Raw genomic sequence first — 18,113 nt, 5'->3', positions numbered from 1 at the left:
CGTGTCCATGTGTGCATGTGTGTTCCACACGAGTGGAGGCCAGGGGACAGCTTGTGGGAGTTGCCTCTTTCCTTGCTCCGTGTGGGTCCCAGCAACTAGATTCAGGTAGTTAGAATTGGTGGCAAATGCCTTTACCACTGAGTCATCTCTCAGGCCCATCTTCAGTTTTTACTTGGTAATCCCATATTCAGTGTTAAACTGGTTATAGGGAATAAGTATTGTTTTCTTTTTCACTGGTATTACTTACTTAAAAGTCCTATTTAATTGACTCTGCTAGGAACTAAAAGTTCACTTGTATTTATCAACAAAGATATTAAATTGAAGCTCTACATCTTAAATGTGTTCAGTTCACAGTGAAGTAAAAGGGTTTCCCCCTCAGGCCAAAACAAAATTTAAAAATGCAAAGGCATGCCCAAGAAGAAAGTTTTAATATAAACTTGGTATTTAAGACATCAATGCCATTTCTAGTATCTATCATCTCCAAGTTTCTGAATCCACACTGACCTTTTTCTATTCTTGTAGCACTGTGCATATCTCTGTCGTAGCTCTCCTTTGCTGTTGACACATTCTCACTGGAATATGGTGCCTGTGCTGAGCTTAGCTAATGACTTACATCATTTTATGCCCTAACCACCTTCCACAGTGTTTAGGGCACCCAGTACACAGTTGTTGGCACCAAACACAAGTCCTAATTGACAAATCCTTCCTATTGAATAAAGCACAAACAATAAAACTAAAGCACACTATTTAAGGACAGTGTGAAGAAAAGGGAAGTTAAATGTTAATTGAGCAGCCTTGTTTCTGCTGCAGTGCAGTTTGCTATAGTCCCAGACGTTTGAGTTTAAACCTCGCAGATTGCTTCCACTGACGCAGTCAGTCGGAGGAAAGCTCCTCCAACCTTATGAACATAGGAGCATCTGAAAACAAAAGACAGTTAAATTATTTTTAAAGTCTAGGAGTGTTCAATGTAAAAGCTCTTGAGGCCTCAGACTTAGTTTTATAAGTTTCTCTGCATATCTTGTTTAGATTGCTACTGTGCTTGTCTGATTTGTAATTTAGTTTATTTCTTAATGAGCTGGTAATTGTTTTAGTTTCCCAGATCAGTTCACAACTACTGTCGTTTTTAATATTGTTTTTAGCCTTTATTAGCATGTAAGTAGTATAAAATGCCAAGCTTCTTTGAAGTCCTGGGGTTCAAATCAAGTGTTCTACTATCAAGGCATACCCATAGCCCAATGTCAGGATTAAAACAAACAAACAAGCCAAAAACAAAAACATGTTTAAAAATGACAAATCTCAAAGAGGTGAAATTAGTGTAGTGAAATAATAAAGCTTAATTAGCAGTGTTTTAGAGGTGAGCCAGAGGATGTAGCATTTCTTAATTCAGCTGACATCTCTAGATCCCTTTAACCAAAAGGTAAAATTCACTTGGGTCTTGAGTACTTTGAGGTGACTTTTGTGGGTTTGTTTTGGTAGAAGTGGAGAAAAAGAGGGTACACAGGAGGTAAGCATGGTGAGTGGTCCAACTACCTAAACGCAGCAGTGCAGACATGACCATTGTGTGTGGTTCTCTTGCTTAAATTAAAACAGTAAGGAGTTGTTCTTTAAAGTAACTTGGCGTAGCCTAGTTAGTTATCACTGTGAGAAATCTAATTAAATATGTGGGTCATTGCTTGAGGGGATTATATTTCAGAGGTAAGATGCTAGCTCTATCAAATACTTGTATAAACTGTCACCTTTTAACTGCCTACATAGTAATACGATATCTAGCCCTAATTTAAGCAAGTTTTTTTGCCACGTTCTCTGCAGACAAGATTAAGGTGGAAACTTTTCTCTGTTTTGGAAATTCTAGATTCTTCAAAGAAATGGCTTATTTCATGGTGTGTAGTTCTTTTGCCCCATCAGATTTTTGATGTTTTTCTCTTGTTTTTCTCCTCAATAACCTAGTGTTGCATCTCAGGAATGTGATGCATAGAGCAACCTCTAGACCGGATTCCTCCCCTTTGAAGAAGAACACATAATGGTTGCCATTTCTGTTATCAAAACAGTCTTTTCTTATAACCTTAAGTCAGAGCATGATCTGCACATTTTTATTATTATTTTTATGTCATTTGTTTTTAGCATGGAAGCACAAATGCATTGTTATATCCAGTCATATGGATAATTTGAGCTAGCCACAGTATATAAAACTTCAGAGAACAAGACAGGATGAGGAGACCATAGAAGAAAGAAAAATGTACAATTCTGAAAAAAATTGCATATCTTTTACTTCTGTTCATGAATTACTAAATCGTTCCTTCTCTTGGCCGCTGTGTTTGCTTCATACTAATATGTCCTCTCTGTCTCTTGGCATGGTTTCTGCTCAAGGCTATTGTAAGTATGGCTTTCTATTCATTTCCATATACTTAGCGGTTTTTAGATTGTATATTTTATCTGATATTATAGTCAGTGATACTGAAATTTGAAGTAGGACTTCATGAAAAATGAATATGCTAATGTTACTTGCTTTATAAGTATATGCTCTTTACAATGAACATTCTTAAAGTATATAAAAATCTTAATAAAGAAATCCTCTCCTTCTGTTTCACTCCTGCTCTGCCCCTTATAATTAGTTCATTTGTATAACTTATTTTGACACAAGCTCTTTTTATAATCTAGTCTCCAGCCACATATCTTGATAGTTAATAGTCTTCAATTTGGAAAGACACTGAAAGACAGAATGCGTAGAAAGGGAGACTATGGATAGGGTTTCGGGTCTCTGCCATCCCAGACTTTAATCTTCAGTGTGCTACTTAAATTACTAAATGTGCTTAGCTTAGCTTGCTCAGTTGTACAGTGAGATTAATATTACTGTGTGAAATTTACATAATGTATATAACAGGCTTTAGTGCGGTGTCTGGCATATTAGCCTTGTATTTAATTATTTTGCTATAAATTGTAAGAATTTAAAATAATTTGTTAGTTAATCAAAACATAAAGTCAAGCATTTTTAGTATTTCCATTTTATCCTCTTACCACAAAGAGAACAAATAATAATTATTTTAAAATAAATAAATATTAAAAAGCTAGTAAGGTGTTTTTTTTTTTTTTTTCTTTCTGTAGGTTTGGGGAAAATAGTGGTAGAGGATGTTGGTCTAATTACAGTTACAATGTTGAGAAAGATGTGAATTTGAAATATTCTAAAGCTATGTTACAATTGACTTGAATAAAATCCACCATGGTGATACACATCTGAAATCCCAGCACCTCCTACATTTAGGAGGAGGGTCATGAGTTCAAGGCCAAATTGGCCTTATGCATAGTGAGTTCCAGGACATTCCTAAATGGCAAGAAGTAGGTGGACATAAGTAAATCATCATTAAACAGAGCAAGTATAAAGTTAAGATATTTTCCTTCTCCTTGGTGCTATTATTAGGCAATTAAGCAATTTGTTTTATAAGCCTACATTGATTGGTTTTGAGTGTCATCACATAATTCAAAAATTCAAAAACCCTTGTAAGGGTTAAACTATGAAACTTGGTGGTCTTTTTTTAAAATGTCTTTATTACTTTTTTAGATAAGTTTCAACTTTCTGCTTTCAGGAGACTTTTTTAAAAAATACCCAGTCAAAACTTCATTCTTGACATCTTAACATTGTACCCTTTCTCTTTCCCAGGACATCAAATATAGTACTTGTCATCAATTAAAACATGACAACAAATTTTGAGACTTTATCATACTGCAAAGAAAGAAGTGTAGGAAAAATGTATTATTGTTAGAGTACTACTTGGATACTGAGTCCAGAATTATTTGGGTCTCTGTATAACTAGCTTTTAAATTTATTTCCTTTGTATAAATTGAGAAATGAATAGTTTCTGTGCACTTCCTACTGACTGTTCTCCCTTCCGGGCTGCTCGCTTTTACTGAAGAGGAGCAAGTTGAGGTACACTGGGTTATGAGCTCTTTGACCAAAAAAAAATTATTGAGAGCTTACTCCAAGTAATTTACTCTTTAATTTTTACAAAATAATTTGTTAGTTAAAATGTTAACTAATGATCTAATTTTTTCTTTCACTTTCAGTCAGTTCTTCTAAAAAAGAAGCTTGAAGAACATCTGTAAGTAGACAACTTGTTGAGGCTCTTCACATTAAGAACCAAAGTACTTTGCATTGTGGGTACAGAGGATGTAGGCAGTGGCAAAAGTGGCCCTTGAAGATACAGGAAAGTACTGCCTGTTTGTAGTGTCTACAGATAGGACCATTTCTACTCAAATCCCGCACATCAATCCAGTCATTGTAAGCTGGGCATGGTGACTCACACCTCAATCAAGAGATGAGACAGGAAACAAATAGACCTGCTCCTGGTTTCAGGCCAACTTAGGCAACAGTGTGAAACGCCTTCTTAAAAAAAGCAACAAAACAAAAAGTTTTAGGGCTGTTTTCTCAGTTGAAACTTCAGGACTTTATATCATTGTTGTAGTATTTGTATGAGATGCTGAATCAAAAGTCTCAGCCTTTTTTGTGATTGGGCAGAGAGTAATCATTTCAAGTTGTGTAAGTTCTGCCCTGTGTTGCGGCCACTCAGCTAAAAGTAGCTGTAAACAATATTAAAACTAGTAGTTAGGACTGTGCTGCTGTAGAACTTCATATAAGGCCCTGATAGGCTATGGTTTATAATCATAGATTCATCTTTCAGCAACTTTTTATAAATAGTTTGATTAGTTCTTTGAGAATTTCATACAATGAATTTTAATCATATTTACCATCCCATACTCCTTCCCCTAATACCTTCTCCCTACCCCACTCTACTTCATGTCTTTTTTTTTGTGGAAGACACTATATTAAAATGGATGTCCTGTTTCTCTAGCTCTTAGAGTATTTCCACTCCCCTGTTACTCCATGTTCCCTGAGCCATAGTTAAATCGGATGTGTGAAAGATATCAAATATATCAAAAATATGCTTGTCGGTAGCATATTTTCAAATAGGCCTTCAAATAAAATAAGTCGTCTTAAGTAGGACTTTGTAACTTAAAAGATGAAATAAAAATTTTAAAGTTAACTTTGATTTCTTTTGGAAAAAAATCATTTTTAGCTGAAGTTTACTGTATTAGGAATATTTAATAATTTTTCTCATCCCAGTAACTACCTTAAATCTATTATTTTCCAGCAAAAATGCTTGCAGGTATTAAGTGTAGGATGTAAATTTGACTTTTCTTCTATGATTAGAAAGTTACTCTATTTCTTAATCTTTTATATATGTCATCTAATTGTTTAAATATACTAGATGTGATAGACTCCTAGCCACTATGATTTCTAGAAAGTCTAATAATAGATATTTAGTATGCTAGAACAGTGCTGCTTTCTAATCTTTGTGAAATTACCCAGAATGAGAACACAGTACCAAATCTTATACTTTGTGTTTTCCATTCCTCTTTGACAAAAACTGAATATTACAGACCAGAAATCTGTCACCCATCATTGTGTATTCAGGTGTTCACAGATAAAAATCTGGTAGGATCCTCTAGTGAAGATGGAGCTTGAATTAGTTTCTTGTGTCTGTTTCAAAAAATTAGCACAAAATAAAGTGGCTAAGAGAACAGAAAAATTATTTTCTCACAGTTATAGAGCCAATAAATTTGAAGTCCACTTGTCCACAGATTGTTTTCTGGCAGCTGAGGAGCAGAGTCTGCCCAGCACACCCACGCTGGCAGCCAGGGGCAGTCCATGGCTCCATAGGCAGCCTCTGTTTTCACTTGACATTCTTTCTGTGTAGTGCCTCCCTCTTCCTCAGGATTTCTGCCAAGATGCTCAGTGAATGCCTGAAATCACTGATAGTTCTGAAGTCTACATTTTCTCTTTTGTTTTTTATAGATAAATACCTCTGATAAATCGCTTAATAATATTTCTATATGACTGTGCAATATCCTAAAACAGTTGTTCTAATAACCAACATGGTTACTAAGGGACTAGTGCTGGATAACCTACACAGTGTGGATATGCATGACTTAGGGATAAGTCATACACCAGGCAGGATACAGCAGGACCAAATACAAGTTTATCACGCAACCCAGGGCTTCATGTAAATTACAGCGCACTCACTCTGTCTCAGGCTCCCATTTAATAGTTTGACTCCAGTTGCCATAAGCAACTGGAACCGTGGAGAGCAAAACCACAGTGAAGAAACATGGGTCCTCCTGTTAGACAACAGGAATTGGGCTCAGAGTGTGCCCTGGCCCAGTACAACCTCCTGTTAAGTATGTATACAAAGATGCCGTTTCTAAATGGTGTCACAATCACAACATTAGAGTTAGAACTCACCTTCTGGAAGACAATTCAACTCGCCATAGGACCTCTCAGTAGTCGCATACAGATTTAGAACTGTACAAGAGGCCATTCTCAACACATCAAATTAGTTATAAAAATTAAATCAGTAATGAGAATTCTCACTGACTAGAGAGAGTATTGCTTAGTAACCTCTTCAACTTGAAAAATGTACATACCCTATAATATATCAGTTTTACTGTGTATACCTTAAGCTTGTAGAGATAATGCTGTGTCCTAGGAGTAAGACAAAGGCAGTAAGCCAGCATGTAAACATGAGAGCACTTATGATTTTGGACACTGATTACCCCTAGGAAGAAGGTAGTGGTGTAATGCCTAAGGTTTTAGGGTGAATTTTGGTTTTTAACCTCTTGACTGTTCACTGTGCTTATTTTAGTCTATATATGTATATATAGAATATTTTCTTATATCTACCTATAACATGTATATATGTTAGATATGTGTCCTATATTCTATTGCTTTAGATATGTGTGCATATAAAAGTAATTTATTAAAAAAGAGAAGGATCCAGGTGTGGCAGTGGATGCCTTTACTCCCAGCACTTGGGAGGCAGTGGTAGGTGAGTCTCTTGAGTTCATGGCTGGATTGACCTACACAGTGATTTCCAGATCAACCAGAGTTACATAGTGAGACTCTGTCTCTAAAAAGCCAGGGAGGAAATATTATGGTATTACAATCTGGGAAAGGCAGAAATAGACATAACAAAATGCTTAGTTGTTACTGGTTTTTGGTTTGTTGTTTGTTGTTTTCTTTAGCCATCAGTCTTACACATATTACATAGTGCTACAATGAATAATTTAGAGGATGTGCATTATACATCACATTATTATTATTATTATCAAAATATAACTTATATAGTAATTTTCCTAAACATAAAGGCTGGTGAATATTTACCTTCATACATAGATAATCTAGGTCAACATTTAACAGAATTCACCATTCTTCCTCCCAGTTGATTGACTACATATCTGTATTAACCACAGCACTAATCTTCATCACTTTTTTTAGTTTTGAAGCTATGTTTGTTATGAATGGAATCATAAATTCCTGACTTCCTTTGCTGTCTACTATTTTGTGAGATCTGTTCATGTTGTGTGTATCTGTATCTTCAGTAATGTTAATCTTTGTTTTTGGCTATTTGCCTTTGATGACAAGATTTTGCATTAAAAAGCTTTTCAGAGTTTGAAATTTAATTTAAAAATATCAAAATTCTCATGCTTTTTTTTGTGTAAAAGAAATTTTTGTTTCAAACCAAAAGAAGTGTTTTTCTTTAACTTTAGTCTGTTTATCCTTGTTTCATAGTACTTGTGTGTAATACAAGTATATTAGAAAAAAACAAGTATATTCTAAATATAATAAATTCTTAGTTCAAAATGCAAAAAGGATACAGAAACAAGAGCTGAGCGTGTATTCAGAGGTGGAGAACTTGTATAGCACGTATAAGGTACTAAATTAGATCTCCAGCACACGAAAGAGAAACAAATGCAAAACCAGAAGTGATAATGTAGTCACATATTTTGTTGCAGAGAGAAGCTGCATGAAGCCAACAATGAATTACAGAAAAAGAGAGCCATTATTGAAGATCTTGAGCCAAGATTTAACAACAGCTGTGAGTTTTTCTAATAGCATCATTAGCCGTACACTATTCTAGAGATAATGAATTTATATAACTTGTTTCTTTTTCAATTTATTTATTTTTTTTATTAATTACACTTTATTCGCTTTATATCCCCAGCTGAAGTCCCCTTCCTGGTCCCCTCCCCATTCCACCCTACCTCCCTCATTTCCTCCCATGCCCCTCCCCAAGTCCACTGATAGGGGAGGTCCTCTTCCCCTCTCTCTAGCCCTAGCCTATCAGGTCTCATCAGGACTGGCTGCATTGTCTTCCTCTGAAGGCTGCTCCCCCTTCAGGGGGAGGTGATCAAAGAGCCAGCCACTGAGCTCATGCCAGAAAGCCCCTGCTCCCCATAATAGGGAAACTTGAACACTGAGCTGGCATAGGCTACATCTGTGCAGGGGTTCTAGATTATCTCCATGTGTGGTCCTTGGTTGGAGTATCAGTCTCAGAAAAGACTCCAGATATTTTGGTTCTGTCGCTCTCCTTGTGGAGCTCCTGTCCCCTCCAGGTCTTTCTATCTACCCCTTCTTTCATAAGATTCCCTGCACTCTGCCCAAAGTTTGGCTGTTCATAGCAGCTTTATTCATAATAGCCAGAATCTGGAAACAACCCACATGCCCCTCAACAGAGAAATGGATACAGAAATTGTGGTACATTTACACAATGGAATACTACTCAGCAATTAAAAACAAGAAATCATGAAATTTGCAAGCAAATGGTGGGAACTAAAAAAGATCATCCTGAGTGAGGTATCCCAGAAGTACAAAGACACATATGTTATATATTCACATATAAGTGGATATTAGACATATAATATAGGATAAACATACTAAAATCTGTACACCTAAAGAACTAAGCAAGAAAGAGGATCCTGGGTAAGAGGATCAGTCCTTATTCAGAAGGGCAAATGGGACAGACATCAGAGGAGGGAGAAAACAAGGAACTTGTTTCTTTTGAATGAACCTTTTAGCTATTCTAGCAATTAGGACTTTTCCTTAAAGGGCCAAAGACTAGAGAAGATGACTTAGTATTTAAGAGGCCTTGCTGTAGTTCCAGAAAAATATGAGTTTGAGTTCCAGAACCTGCTTTGGGTGGCTTACAACCCCTGTAACTCGATCGCAGGGAATCCAATACCCTCTTCTGGCCTCCATGGTACCCAAACACATTTGACATGTACTCACACAGGCACATACACATGTGCATAAGTTTAAAATATAAAAATAAAAAGTAGGGTTTTTTTTTTTTTTAAGAATTTGTTTTTTACAAAAGAATTTGTCAGGTTTTGGAAAGATGGCTCACCAGCTAAGATCTCTTACTGCTCTTGCAGGAGACTAAAGTTTGGCTCCCAACACCCATGTCAGTTGGTTCTAAGGATATGATGCCTCTGATCCTGTGGGCACTTGAACACAAGTACACAACAAACACACACACACACACATACACATAAAATGATAGTCACATTTTAAGAATGTGCCGTATGTCTTAAAGTACTCATTTTATGAAACCTTCTTTAATTGTGGATTGTTAATGGATATTATACGAAGCCAAATACCTTCAGTGTAATTGTGCATAAGTTAGCCCTAGACATATACTTCTTTTGGTATCTCTAAGTGCAGTTAGTTTAATTTTGTTTTTATGAAAATGAAGTGGCAGACTTTAATTTTAAGATACAACAAAATACATACAGTAACAGGTAACCATTTTAAGAATACAGTATAGTAGAACTAAATACATTGTTGTGTAACTCACTACCCACCTGTAAAATCATTACGTCCCTCTCAAATGGAACTATTCCTCCTTCTAATCCTTTGATATCTGCTACTTTATACCTCTGAGCTTAACAATCCAGGAAACTTACACAAGTAGAATCATGTTTGTACTTTCTTGCCTCATTTTTTTCACTAGGCATAATATCTTTCTTTTTCACTTAACGTTAAGTCTCTCTACTGTGGCATGCATCAGAATTTAGACTTTAAAAGATCATATTGTATGAATATATTGTTTATTCATCCATCCATCAATAGATACATTTTCCTTTATGTAGCTTAATAGTGATGCCTTTGTTTACTTATTAGAGAAACTTGGTAAAATAAAAATATGAATTATTTTAAAGAAAAAATTATATATATAAGAATAGACCATCAATCTCTCAGAATGTATTTATTATTTGTTAATAAATAATTTAAAATATAATGTTATTAAATTTTAATTTTTTAACTGTCATCTAAGCCTTAAGAATTGAAGAACTGCAAGAAGCTTTACGGAAGAAAGAAGAAGAAATGAAACAAATGGAAGAACGCTATAAAAAATATTTAGAGAAAGCCAAAAGTGTGAGTATGACCTTGAAATTATCTCACTCTATTTTCCAATGATGTTTTCCTCTAGCCTAAAGTTATAGGAGCCATATAATATTATGTTCTTCTACAGAAAATGATCAAAGAGGCCTTCTAAGTATATAAAGATCCCAAATAAGAATTAGTGATAAAAATAGGTCACTCCACAAATTGATTAGCAAGAAAAAAATAATGTATCTTATGTAAGAAATAAGTGACAGCCACCACTGTAGAAGTATGGAGTTAACAACACATGAAAGAAAAGAACAAAGCTTAGTGGCATGTATGTATGAACAGGCAGGAACAAGTAAGAACAGGTGCAAGGGTCACTTCTCTCTTTCTACCGTGTGGGTTCCAGGGCTGGCACTCGGGTTGCCAGCAAGCACTCTTGCCCACTGAGCCATCTCGCTTGTCCAAGAGCAAAGTATAGTGAGCAATATAAATGTGTGACAGTGCCATGACACAGAAACATTGAATTATTGAGTTTAAGAGATGTTAGGGGTTAGAGAGATGGCTCAGCAACTAAGAGCACTTGCTCCTTGTGCAGAGGACCCAGGTTCAGTTCTCAGCACCCACATGGCAGATTACAACTGCCAGTAACCCCTGCTTCAGAGCCTCCTGTGGCCATTCTTGCTCCCATGGGCACCAGGAATGCAGGTGATACACATGCATTCATGCTAGAGAAACACATAAATAGCAAAATAGCAATTGGTAAATCCAGGTTAAAAAATAAAAGGATTTGAACTGTTTGAAGGTCTATGTGTTTGAACATTTTAATAATAAAACTATTGGCATAGAACAAAATGGCCTTTGTCCCAGAAATCCTGCCTTGAGTCAGGTTACAGTGTATCCCCTGTTCATGCCTCAACCGTACTACTGACAGCCTATTTAGGATTCACTCTTGTGTGCCTTTCTGTCTGTATGTCCAGTGTTAGCTGAGATAGAGCAGACAAGAGTTGTGAATAGCATCTCGTTAGCAATGCTCACTGATCCAGAATTGATTCTTCTGTCTATATCACTGGAAATTTGCAGCAATTTCATTTTACTTCATATGTGTACATTTTTAACTGTCCTTAATAGCTTATGAGTGTTATTTTTCTCATTTTTCTCTTCTGCTTAGTTTGATTGGGGTGGGGGTGCTAGGAATCAAAGACAGATCTTCATGCATGATAAGATAGTGATAGCTATAGCTATATGTGCATTTCAGTAATTTAATTCTCTGACCCCTACCGCAGTGCTGGGGATTGAACCTCAGGCCCCGTGTGTGCTAGGTGGCACTATACCCCTGGGCTGTATTCCCAGCCTTAGCTTTATTTCTAAAACTGATGTCTTAGATGCTAGATTCAGGGGTTTGTTTTTCTTTTAATTTGTAGGTTATGTGTGTGAATATATACATATGCTTAAGATTCCCCCCCCCCCCCCGCAGGTTATCCGTACATTAGACCCTAAACAGAATCAAGGAGCAGCACCAGAAATACAAGCTCTTAAAAACCAACTACAAGAACGGGATCGGCTGTTTCACTCATTAGAGGTCAGTCACTACATTGTGCAGTAAAATACTGAGGGTTTTAGCTTTTTCAGAGTGTCTTGCTATGTTATACAATTGTACTCAGGTTTAAACAGTTAGTTGTTTATTTTTCTTAATGTTGAATTCATTTGTATCTTTATATGTGCTTCTCCTTCAGAAAGAATATGAGAAAACAAAGAGTCAAAGAGACATGGAGGAGAAGTACATTGTTAGTGCCTGGTACAATATGGTAAGAGAAAAGTATTTCAGTATAATGCAGAGTTTGGTGACTATGCCATTATACTGCCTGTACTGTAGAAGTAATTCTGCCAAGAGAATCTGAGTCATTTCTCTCCTAACACATACTAACAAAGCCTCTATGTTGACCTTAAAAACTGTAAAGCACTATACAAGGCTAAGGCATTGTGAAGTTGTCATCCCCAGGGGATAGAAAAGACCAGTTTAGTTTTATTTCTTGGAGCCATGTGTTGTCGGAAAAGCAGACATAGTGATACCTAAAGAGATGAAGTAGCTCTGGCATCGTGGGCTATGTCAGCACCTTTGCAAGACTTACTTTACAAGTAGTTAAACTATCTGGAGGGATTTGGAAATGTTCAGTTTCAGACTTTGACCACTGAAGATTTTGAAATGGACTATTCCACCACACCTTCAAAGAAACTAAATGTATGTAAGAGAAGGCAGTAACTGTTCATTGGCTTATGCATAGCTGTGAATTCCACAGGGTGAGGCTCCTTCTCTTGGACCTTTGTCCTTCTTTGCTTTGTGTTCTTTCAAATGAAACCATTTCTACGTCTTTTAAATGTTGGGGGGGTTAAAAATTAGTCATTGTGTATGTGTGTACATGATGGGTAGGGGTGCTATGGAACACGTGTAGAAGCTGTGTGGATTCCAGGGATTGAACACAAGTTGCTGGGCTTTCTTTACCCACAGAGCCATCTCCCCAGCCGAGATGTTAGTACTTTGAAGCAGGAAATGAGGCTGTTCTTTCAGCTTTCCCCTTTTGTCTTATAGCTCTGTTGACATAACAGTATTGTTTTTATGTTAGCGTTACAGTTGCTACTCCCTCTTAAAGGTTAATTCTCCAACCTTAAAATGTGATCTGATCTCTACGGAAATGTGTGTTTCATGACATGCTGCACTTACAGTACGCCAGTGTGTTGGGTACAGTTTAAGATTTATTGTAATTTTTCTTTTAAGACAGATAATTTTGAATGAGGATATTATTAATAAATAGTTTTCTTGAAAATTAAATTTAAAAGAAGAGAAAATAAATCCCATTAGGGGACTTCTCTGGGCATTAACCCAAACCCCACTGTTCTGTCTTCCTTGAAGCCTAATGTTCACAGTCTCGTAGCCCTGTACTCCGATCCCCATTAGAAATTCACATCCTTGACTATTTTTTATGGCGTCACATAGTGCTCACATATTGCTTCTTATGGAACCAGATTTATTTATTCTGTGACATGGGGGCTAAAGTATAGTGCTAATTTTTAACTTTTTGGAGTGAAGGGGTAATTACAATAGACACACATGCAAGTTCTGTTCACAGAGGGTAACCAATAGGAGGAAAATCATACTTACATTCAGAAAGTTTTGCACCTCAGACAACTTGAATAGGAGTCAAGATGGTGAGTGCTGGGGCAAGGTATTAAATTTCTCAACCAATAGCTCCATGTTGCCCTCTGACATCTTAAAGTGCGTGAAATGTGTTGCTCAGTGGTGGAGCCCTGGAGCACAGACCACAGAGGCCCAGGTTCCCCAGTCAGTTGCCTGAAAAATTAGAATTTTTTAAAATAAAGTGTAATTTCATTATATGAGGTAAAATGTTTTCAGTAGATACTTATCAGTTTTACTCAAACCTGCAAGTGTATTTGTTAAGTTGAGTGAAAAATATATGCTGGGGGTTGGCAAGATGACTTAGTAAGTAGTTGTGCTTGCTGCACAATCCTGTCAACCTAAATTCAATCCTTAGAAACTTCTGTAAAGGTGGAAGGAGAGAGCCAAGTCCATGGAGTTGTCCTCTGACCTCCACATAAACTGTGATACAGGCATGCATATCCACCATTTATATATACACATTTTATGTTTATATTCCTACCTTCCCCAGGACATATCTCTGAGGCCAGGTATGGTGACACAAGACAGTAATACCAGATCAACATCTGCTTGGATTACCTAGTCTCAGGCTAGCAGGGCTAAATAGTTTAGAAAGAAACTAGTAAGAAACAAATGAATTTGTGTTTTTTCTTTCTGATGAGCTCTATGATTTCCTGTTTGTGTGAATCAGCTGCTACCAAACAGTTGCACTTTTCTTAGAAAATCACTATTTGATTTGAAAGGAAAGTATAAGTGTTGTATTCTAAAAATCATTCCATTTAACACTCTGCCTTATAGAAAACAAAACAAACACACAGAAAAGAAATATTTTCTACAATTTCCCATTGGGGAAAATGTTTTGTGTTCTTAGTACATGTGAAAGACTGAAATAATATTCAGAATGCAAAGCTATGGCCAGTGTCTAATCTAGAGGCTAATTATTAAAAGGAAGATGGTTTTTTCTAGTTCCATCCATTTGCCTGCAAATTTCAAGTGATTTCAAAGTGATTTTCTTGTTTTTAATTGCTGAGTAGTATTCCATTGTGTAAATGTACCACAATTTCTGTATCCATTCCTCAGTTGAGGGACATCTGAGTTGTTTCCAGATTCTGGAGATTATGAACAAAGCTGGTATGAACATAGTTGAACAAATGCCCTTGTTGCATGGTTGAGCATCTTTTGGATATATGCCCAGAGGTCGTATAGGTGGATCGTGAGGTAGCGCTATTCCTAATTTTCTGAGAAAGTGCCAGATTGATTTCCAAAGCAGAGATTACATTCACACCAGCAATGGAGGAGGGTTCCCCTTTCTCCACAACCTCTCCAGCATGTGTTATCCCTTAAGTGTTTGGTCTTAGCCATTCTGATGGGTGTGAGGTGGAATCTCAGGGTCATTTTGATTTGCATTTCCTGGATGACTAAGGACACCTAGCATTTCTTTAAGTGCTTCTTCACCATTCAAGAATTCTCTGTTCAGAATTCTGTGTTTAGTTCTGTACCCCATTTTTTGTACCCCATTTTTTAATGGAACTAGAAAAGATCATCCTGAGTGAGGTAACCCAGAAGCAGAGAGAAACATATATATTCACTTATAACTGGATATTAGCCATATAATATAGGATAAACATACTAAAATCTAAAGTCCTAAAGAAGGTAAACAATAAGGAGGACCCTAGGGAAAAGGATGAAACCTCATTCAGAAGGGCAAACAGGATAGGCATCAGAAGTAGGAGAAGAAAGGGAACAGGACAGGAGCCTTCTACAGGGGTCCTCTGAAGACTCTATCCATCAGGGTATTGAAGGAGCTGCTAAGACTCATGGCCAGACTTGGTGCAAAGTGCAGGGAACCTTATGGAAGAAGGGGGAGATAGAAAGAGCTGGAGAAGACAGTGCTCCACAAGGAGACCAACAGAGCCAAAAACCTGGACCCAGGGGATACTGCAGAGACCACAACCAAGGACCATGTATGGAGAGGACCTAGACCCCTCTGCTCAGATGTAACCCATGAGCAGCTCGGTCTCCATGGGGGTTTCCTAGTAAGGGGAACAGGGGCAGTCTCTGGCATGAACTAGGTTGCCTGCTCTTTGATCACCTCTCCCCTGGTGAGGCAGCTTTACTAGGCCACAAGAGAAAAAGGATCCAGACAGTCCTGATGAGACCTGATAGTCTAGGGTCAGATAGAAGGGGACCTTCCCTATCAGTCAGTGGACTAGGGGAGGGGCATACTCGGGTTAGAGAGAAGGAGGGTGGAACCAGGAGGAGATGAGAGAAGGGGCTACAGCCAGGATACAAACTGAATAAATTGTAATAAGTAACAATAAATAAACTCTTAAAAATAAAAAAATAGGGGCTGGAGAGATGGCTCAGGGGTTAAGAGCACTGTCTGCTCTTCCAAAGGACACGGGTTCAATTCCCAGCACCCATATGGCAGCTTACAACTGTCTGTAGCGCCAATTCCAAGGGCTCTGACACCGTCACACTAATGCACATAAAATAAAATTAAATAAATTATTTAATTTTTCTTAAATAAGTGTTTTTAAAAGTTGGAAGATGGATTGTTTAGTCTCCTGTCTTCTGTGCATTATTTCTTCGTTGTCATCCTCCACTTCTCTGCATAGGCTAACTATACAAGTTATTGGTATGATTAACCAGCAATCTCAGTTTCTCTTGCTACATTAGTTCATTGTCTTATTAAAAGAATACTAAAATTGGCCCATTCCTAGCTTCCTGTAGTCTTCTGATTTAGGTGAAGTGGTGCTGTTATGTCTCACTGTTTTTCCAAATTCTGAGAGTGCCCTACAGGTTTCCTCCCTCCTGCCTAGGTGTAGCTGGTGACTTTGCCCCTCTTCAAAGGTAGTAAGTGATCTTTTTGCTTTGAAGGGGAGATCCCCTTCTTGGTTGTGCCTCTATTGTGGGTTGTCAGAAGCTTTGCTTAGTTTGTTTGATAGTAGAAGTCTGCCTTGAAGTGAAGAAAAACAGCGCTGTGGTATGTATAGCACCTAGAATGGCTTTCCTTCATAAGAAACGAGCACCTTCTTGTTTTTCCTTTCTGATGAACTCTGTGATTTCCACGGTGTGTATGAATCAGCTGCTACCAATCAATTGCACTTTTCTTGGAAAATCACTATTTGATTCGAAATGAAAGTATAGGTGATGTATTCTAAAAAATGTTCTCCATTATCTATTGTTTTGATTGTTGTAAATTCATAAAATTAAGTCATAATTTTTCCAAAGGAAGATTTGTACCTAATTATTGGAATGAATGGATTTCATAAAATTTTAAACTATAATGAGTAGAATTAATATTCTTAATAAGTTATGCCTTGCTATTCATTGAAGTAAATTCTGCATGATGACATTTATTTTGTAAGCATATGCTCCATGCTTCCACTGGTGACTTTTGCTTTTCTTCTCATGTTATAGGGAATGACTCTACATAAAAAGGCGGCTGAAGACAGACTGGCTAGCACAGGTTCAGGGCAGTCATTTCTAGCTAGGCAAAGACAAGCAACCAGCACAAGAAGATCCTACCCAGGCCATGTCCAGCCAGCCACAGCAAGGTAGAGAGGTCTTACCATGAGGAATTTTTAAAAAGCATACTTCTGTTATATATAACAACATTTCAGGAAATTCAGCCAGCTTAGTTTATTTCTCTCCTGTGTTAATATTTAGTGTTTCTCGTGTGAGGATTTTTCTCTCTCTTATATCTTTTAGTTTCTTTGGCCCTTACTTTATGGTCTTTTCAGTTCCTTTTAATGTGCCAAAAATTTGTAAATGTACAATTAAAAGTGTTGTATAATAGTGTAATACTTTTCTTTGTATGAAATGTCTTCTTCCCCATTTGTGTGGGCTTTGTAAAGAATCAGATTTTCTGCCAATAATTGATACACAATTTATATTCTTTATCGTGCCTACTGTGTTACCATACTTTATAAGAACGTCTTTGTTTAAAGGGAATTAATCTTTTTATGGTGTATTAATCTGTGTTTTCGATTGTTTTCCAAATGCACTTCAGATAACTTAAATATTTACTGTACTATATGAAGTGGTGTCAAGTGCACTTTTTGCAAAGACAACTACATCGGCAGAGGTGCTGGTTAGAGAGATCTGTGGCACCTGGCAGGATCATTCAGAGGGGAGAAATTAGACTTCTTCTAAGATTTGGAGTTTGTTTTGAAAACATATGTAAAATTTCATTATTTCCTGCTGTCTTGTTTGCTGGCAGAAGTGAAATGGCGCAGATATTTGGGTAGAAAATACAAAGGATAAAATTTGGCCGGATTTTTTTTTTCTTCTCTTGGAATATCATGAATAGCTAAGAATCAGATTCTAACCATGCACTTTTAATTGCTCTCCACATGTAAAATATTTATTTTTCATATAGGTAGCCTTATTTTGGGGGCAGTTCTTTGACTTAAGCCTCAAATGTTTTATAGATTCTGTGAGCTTTTCCTTTTCTCAGTTAATCCTGATAGCTAACGTCTTAATATCACTCCTTAAGATCAGTATGTGACTTTCTGTATGTAATATTATGATAGGACCCCTTACAGTTTCTCTCTACTCTCCCTACAAGTCCAAGAACTGATAACAGGAGAGATTTTTCTTGGGTATTTGGTTGTTCAAAGTGCTTACATTGTATGCCACATTTATTTACATAGATGAATGCCTGTTAAGCAATCATATGAAGCACCTTGTCTAAGGAATTATATAATTTTAAAC

General features: G+C 36.9%; 1 protein-coding gene across 1 annotated transcript in view; it reads left to right on the top strand.

Moving 5' to 3' along the window:
- LOC129683099 (protein Hook homolog 3) overlaps positions 1–18,113 on the top strand; it is a gene marked incomplete at its 5' end in the record, with an annotated part of 27,922 nt that extends 9,809 nt beyond the window's left edge. Inside the window, 6 exon segments of the mRNA XM_055615702.1 lie at positions 4,060–4,094; positions 7,846–7,928; positions 10,167–10,267; positions 11,697–11,801; positions 11,956–12,027; positions 16,818–18,113. Coding sequence (XP_055471677.1) covers positions 4,060–4,094; positions 7,846–7,928; positions 10,167–10,267; positions 11,697–11,801; positions 11,956–12,027; positions 16,818–16,958 — 537 coding nt within the window.

The sequence above is a fragment of the Psammomys obesus genome, unplaced genomic scaffold, assembly GCF_907164565.1.
Source record: "Psammomys obesus unplaced genomic scaffold, mPsaObe1.curated_primary_1811, whole genome shotgun sequence".
NCBI lineage: Eukaryota > Metazoa > Chordata > Mammalia > Rodentia > Muridae > Psammomys > Psammomys obesus.
This window is presented reverse-complemented; position numbering and strand designations above follow the sequence as displayed.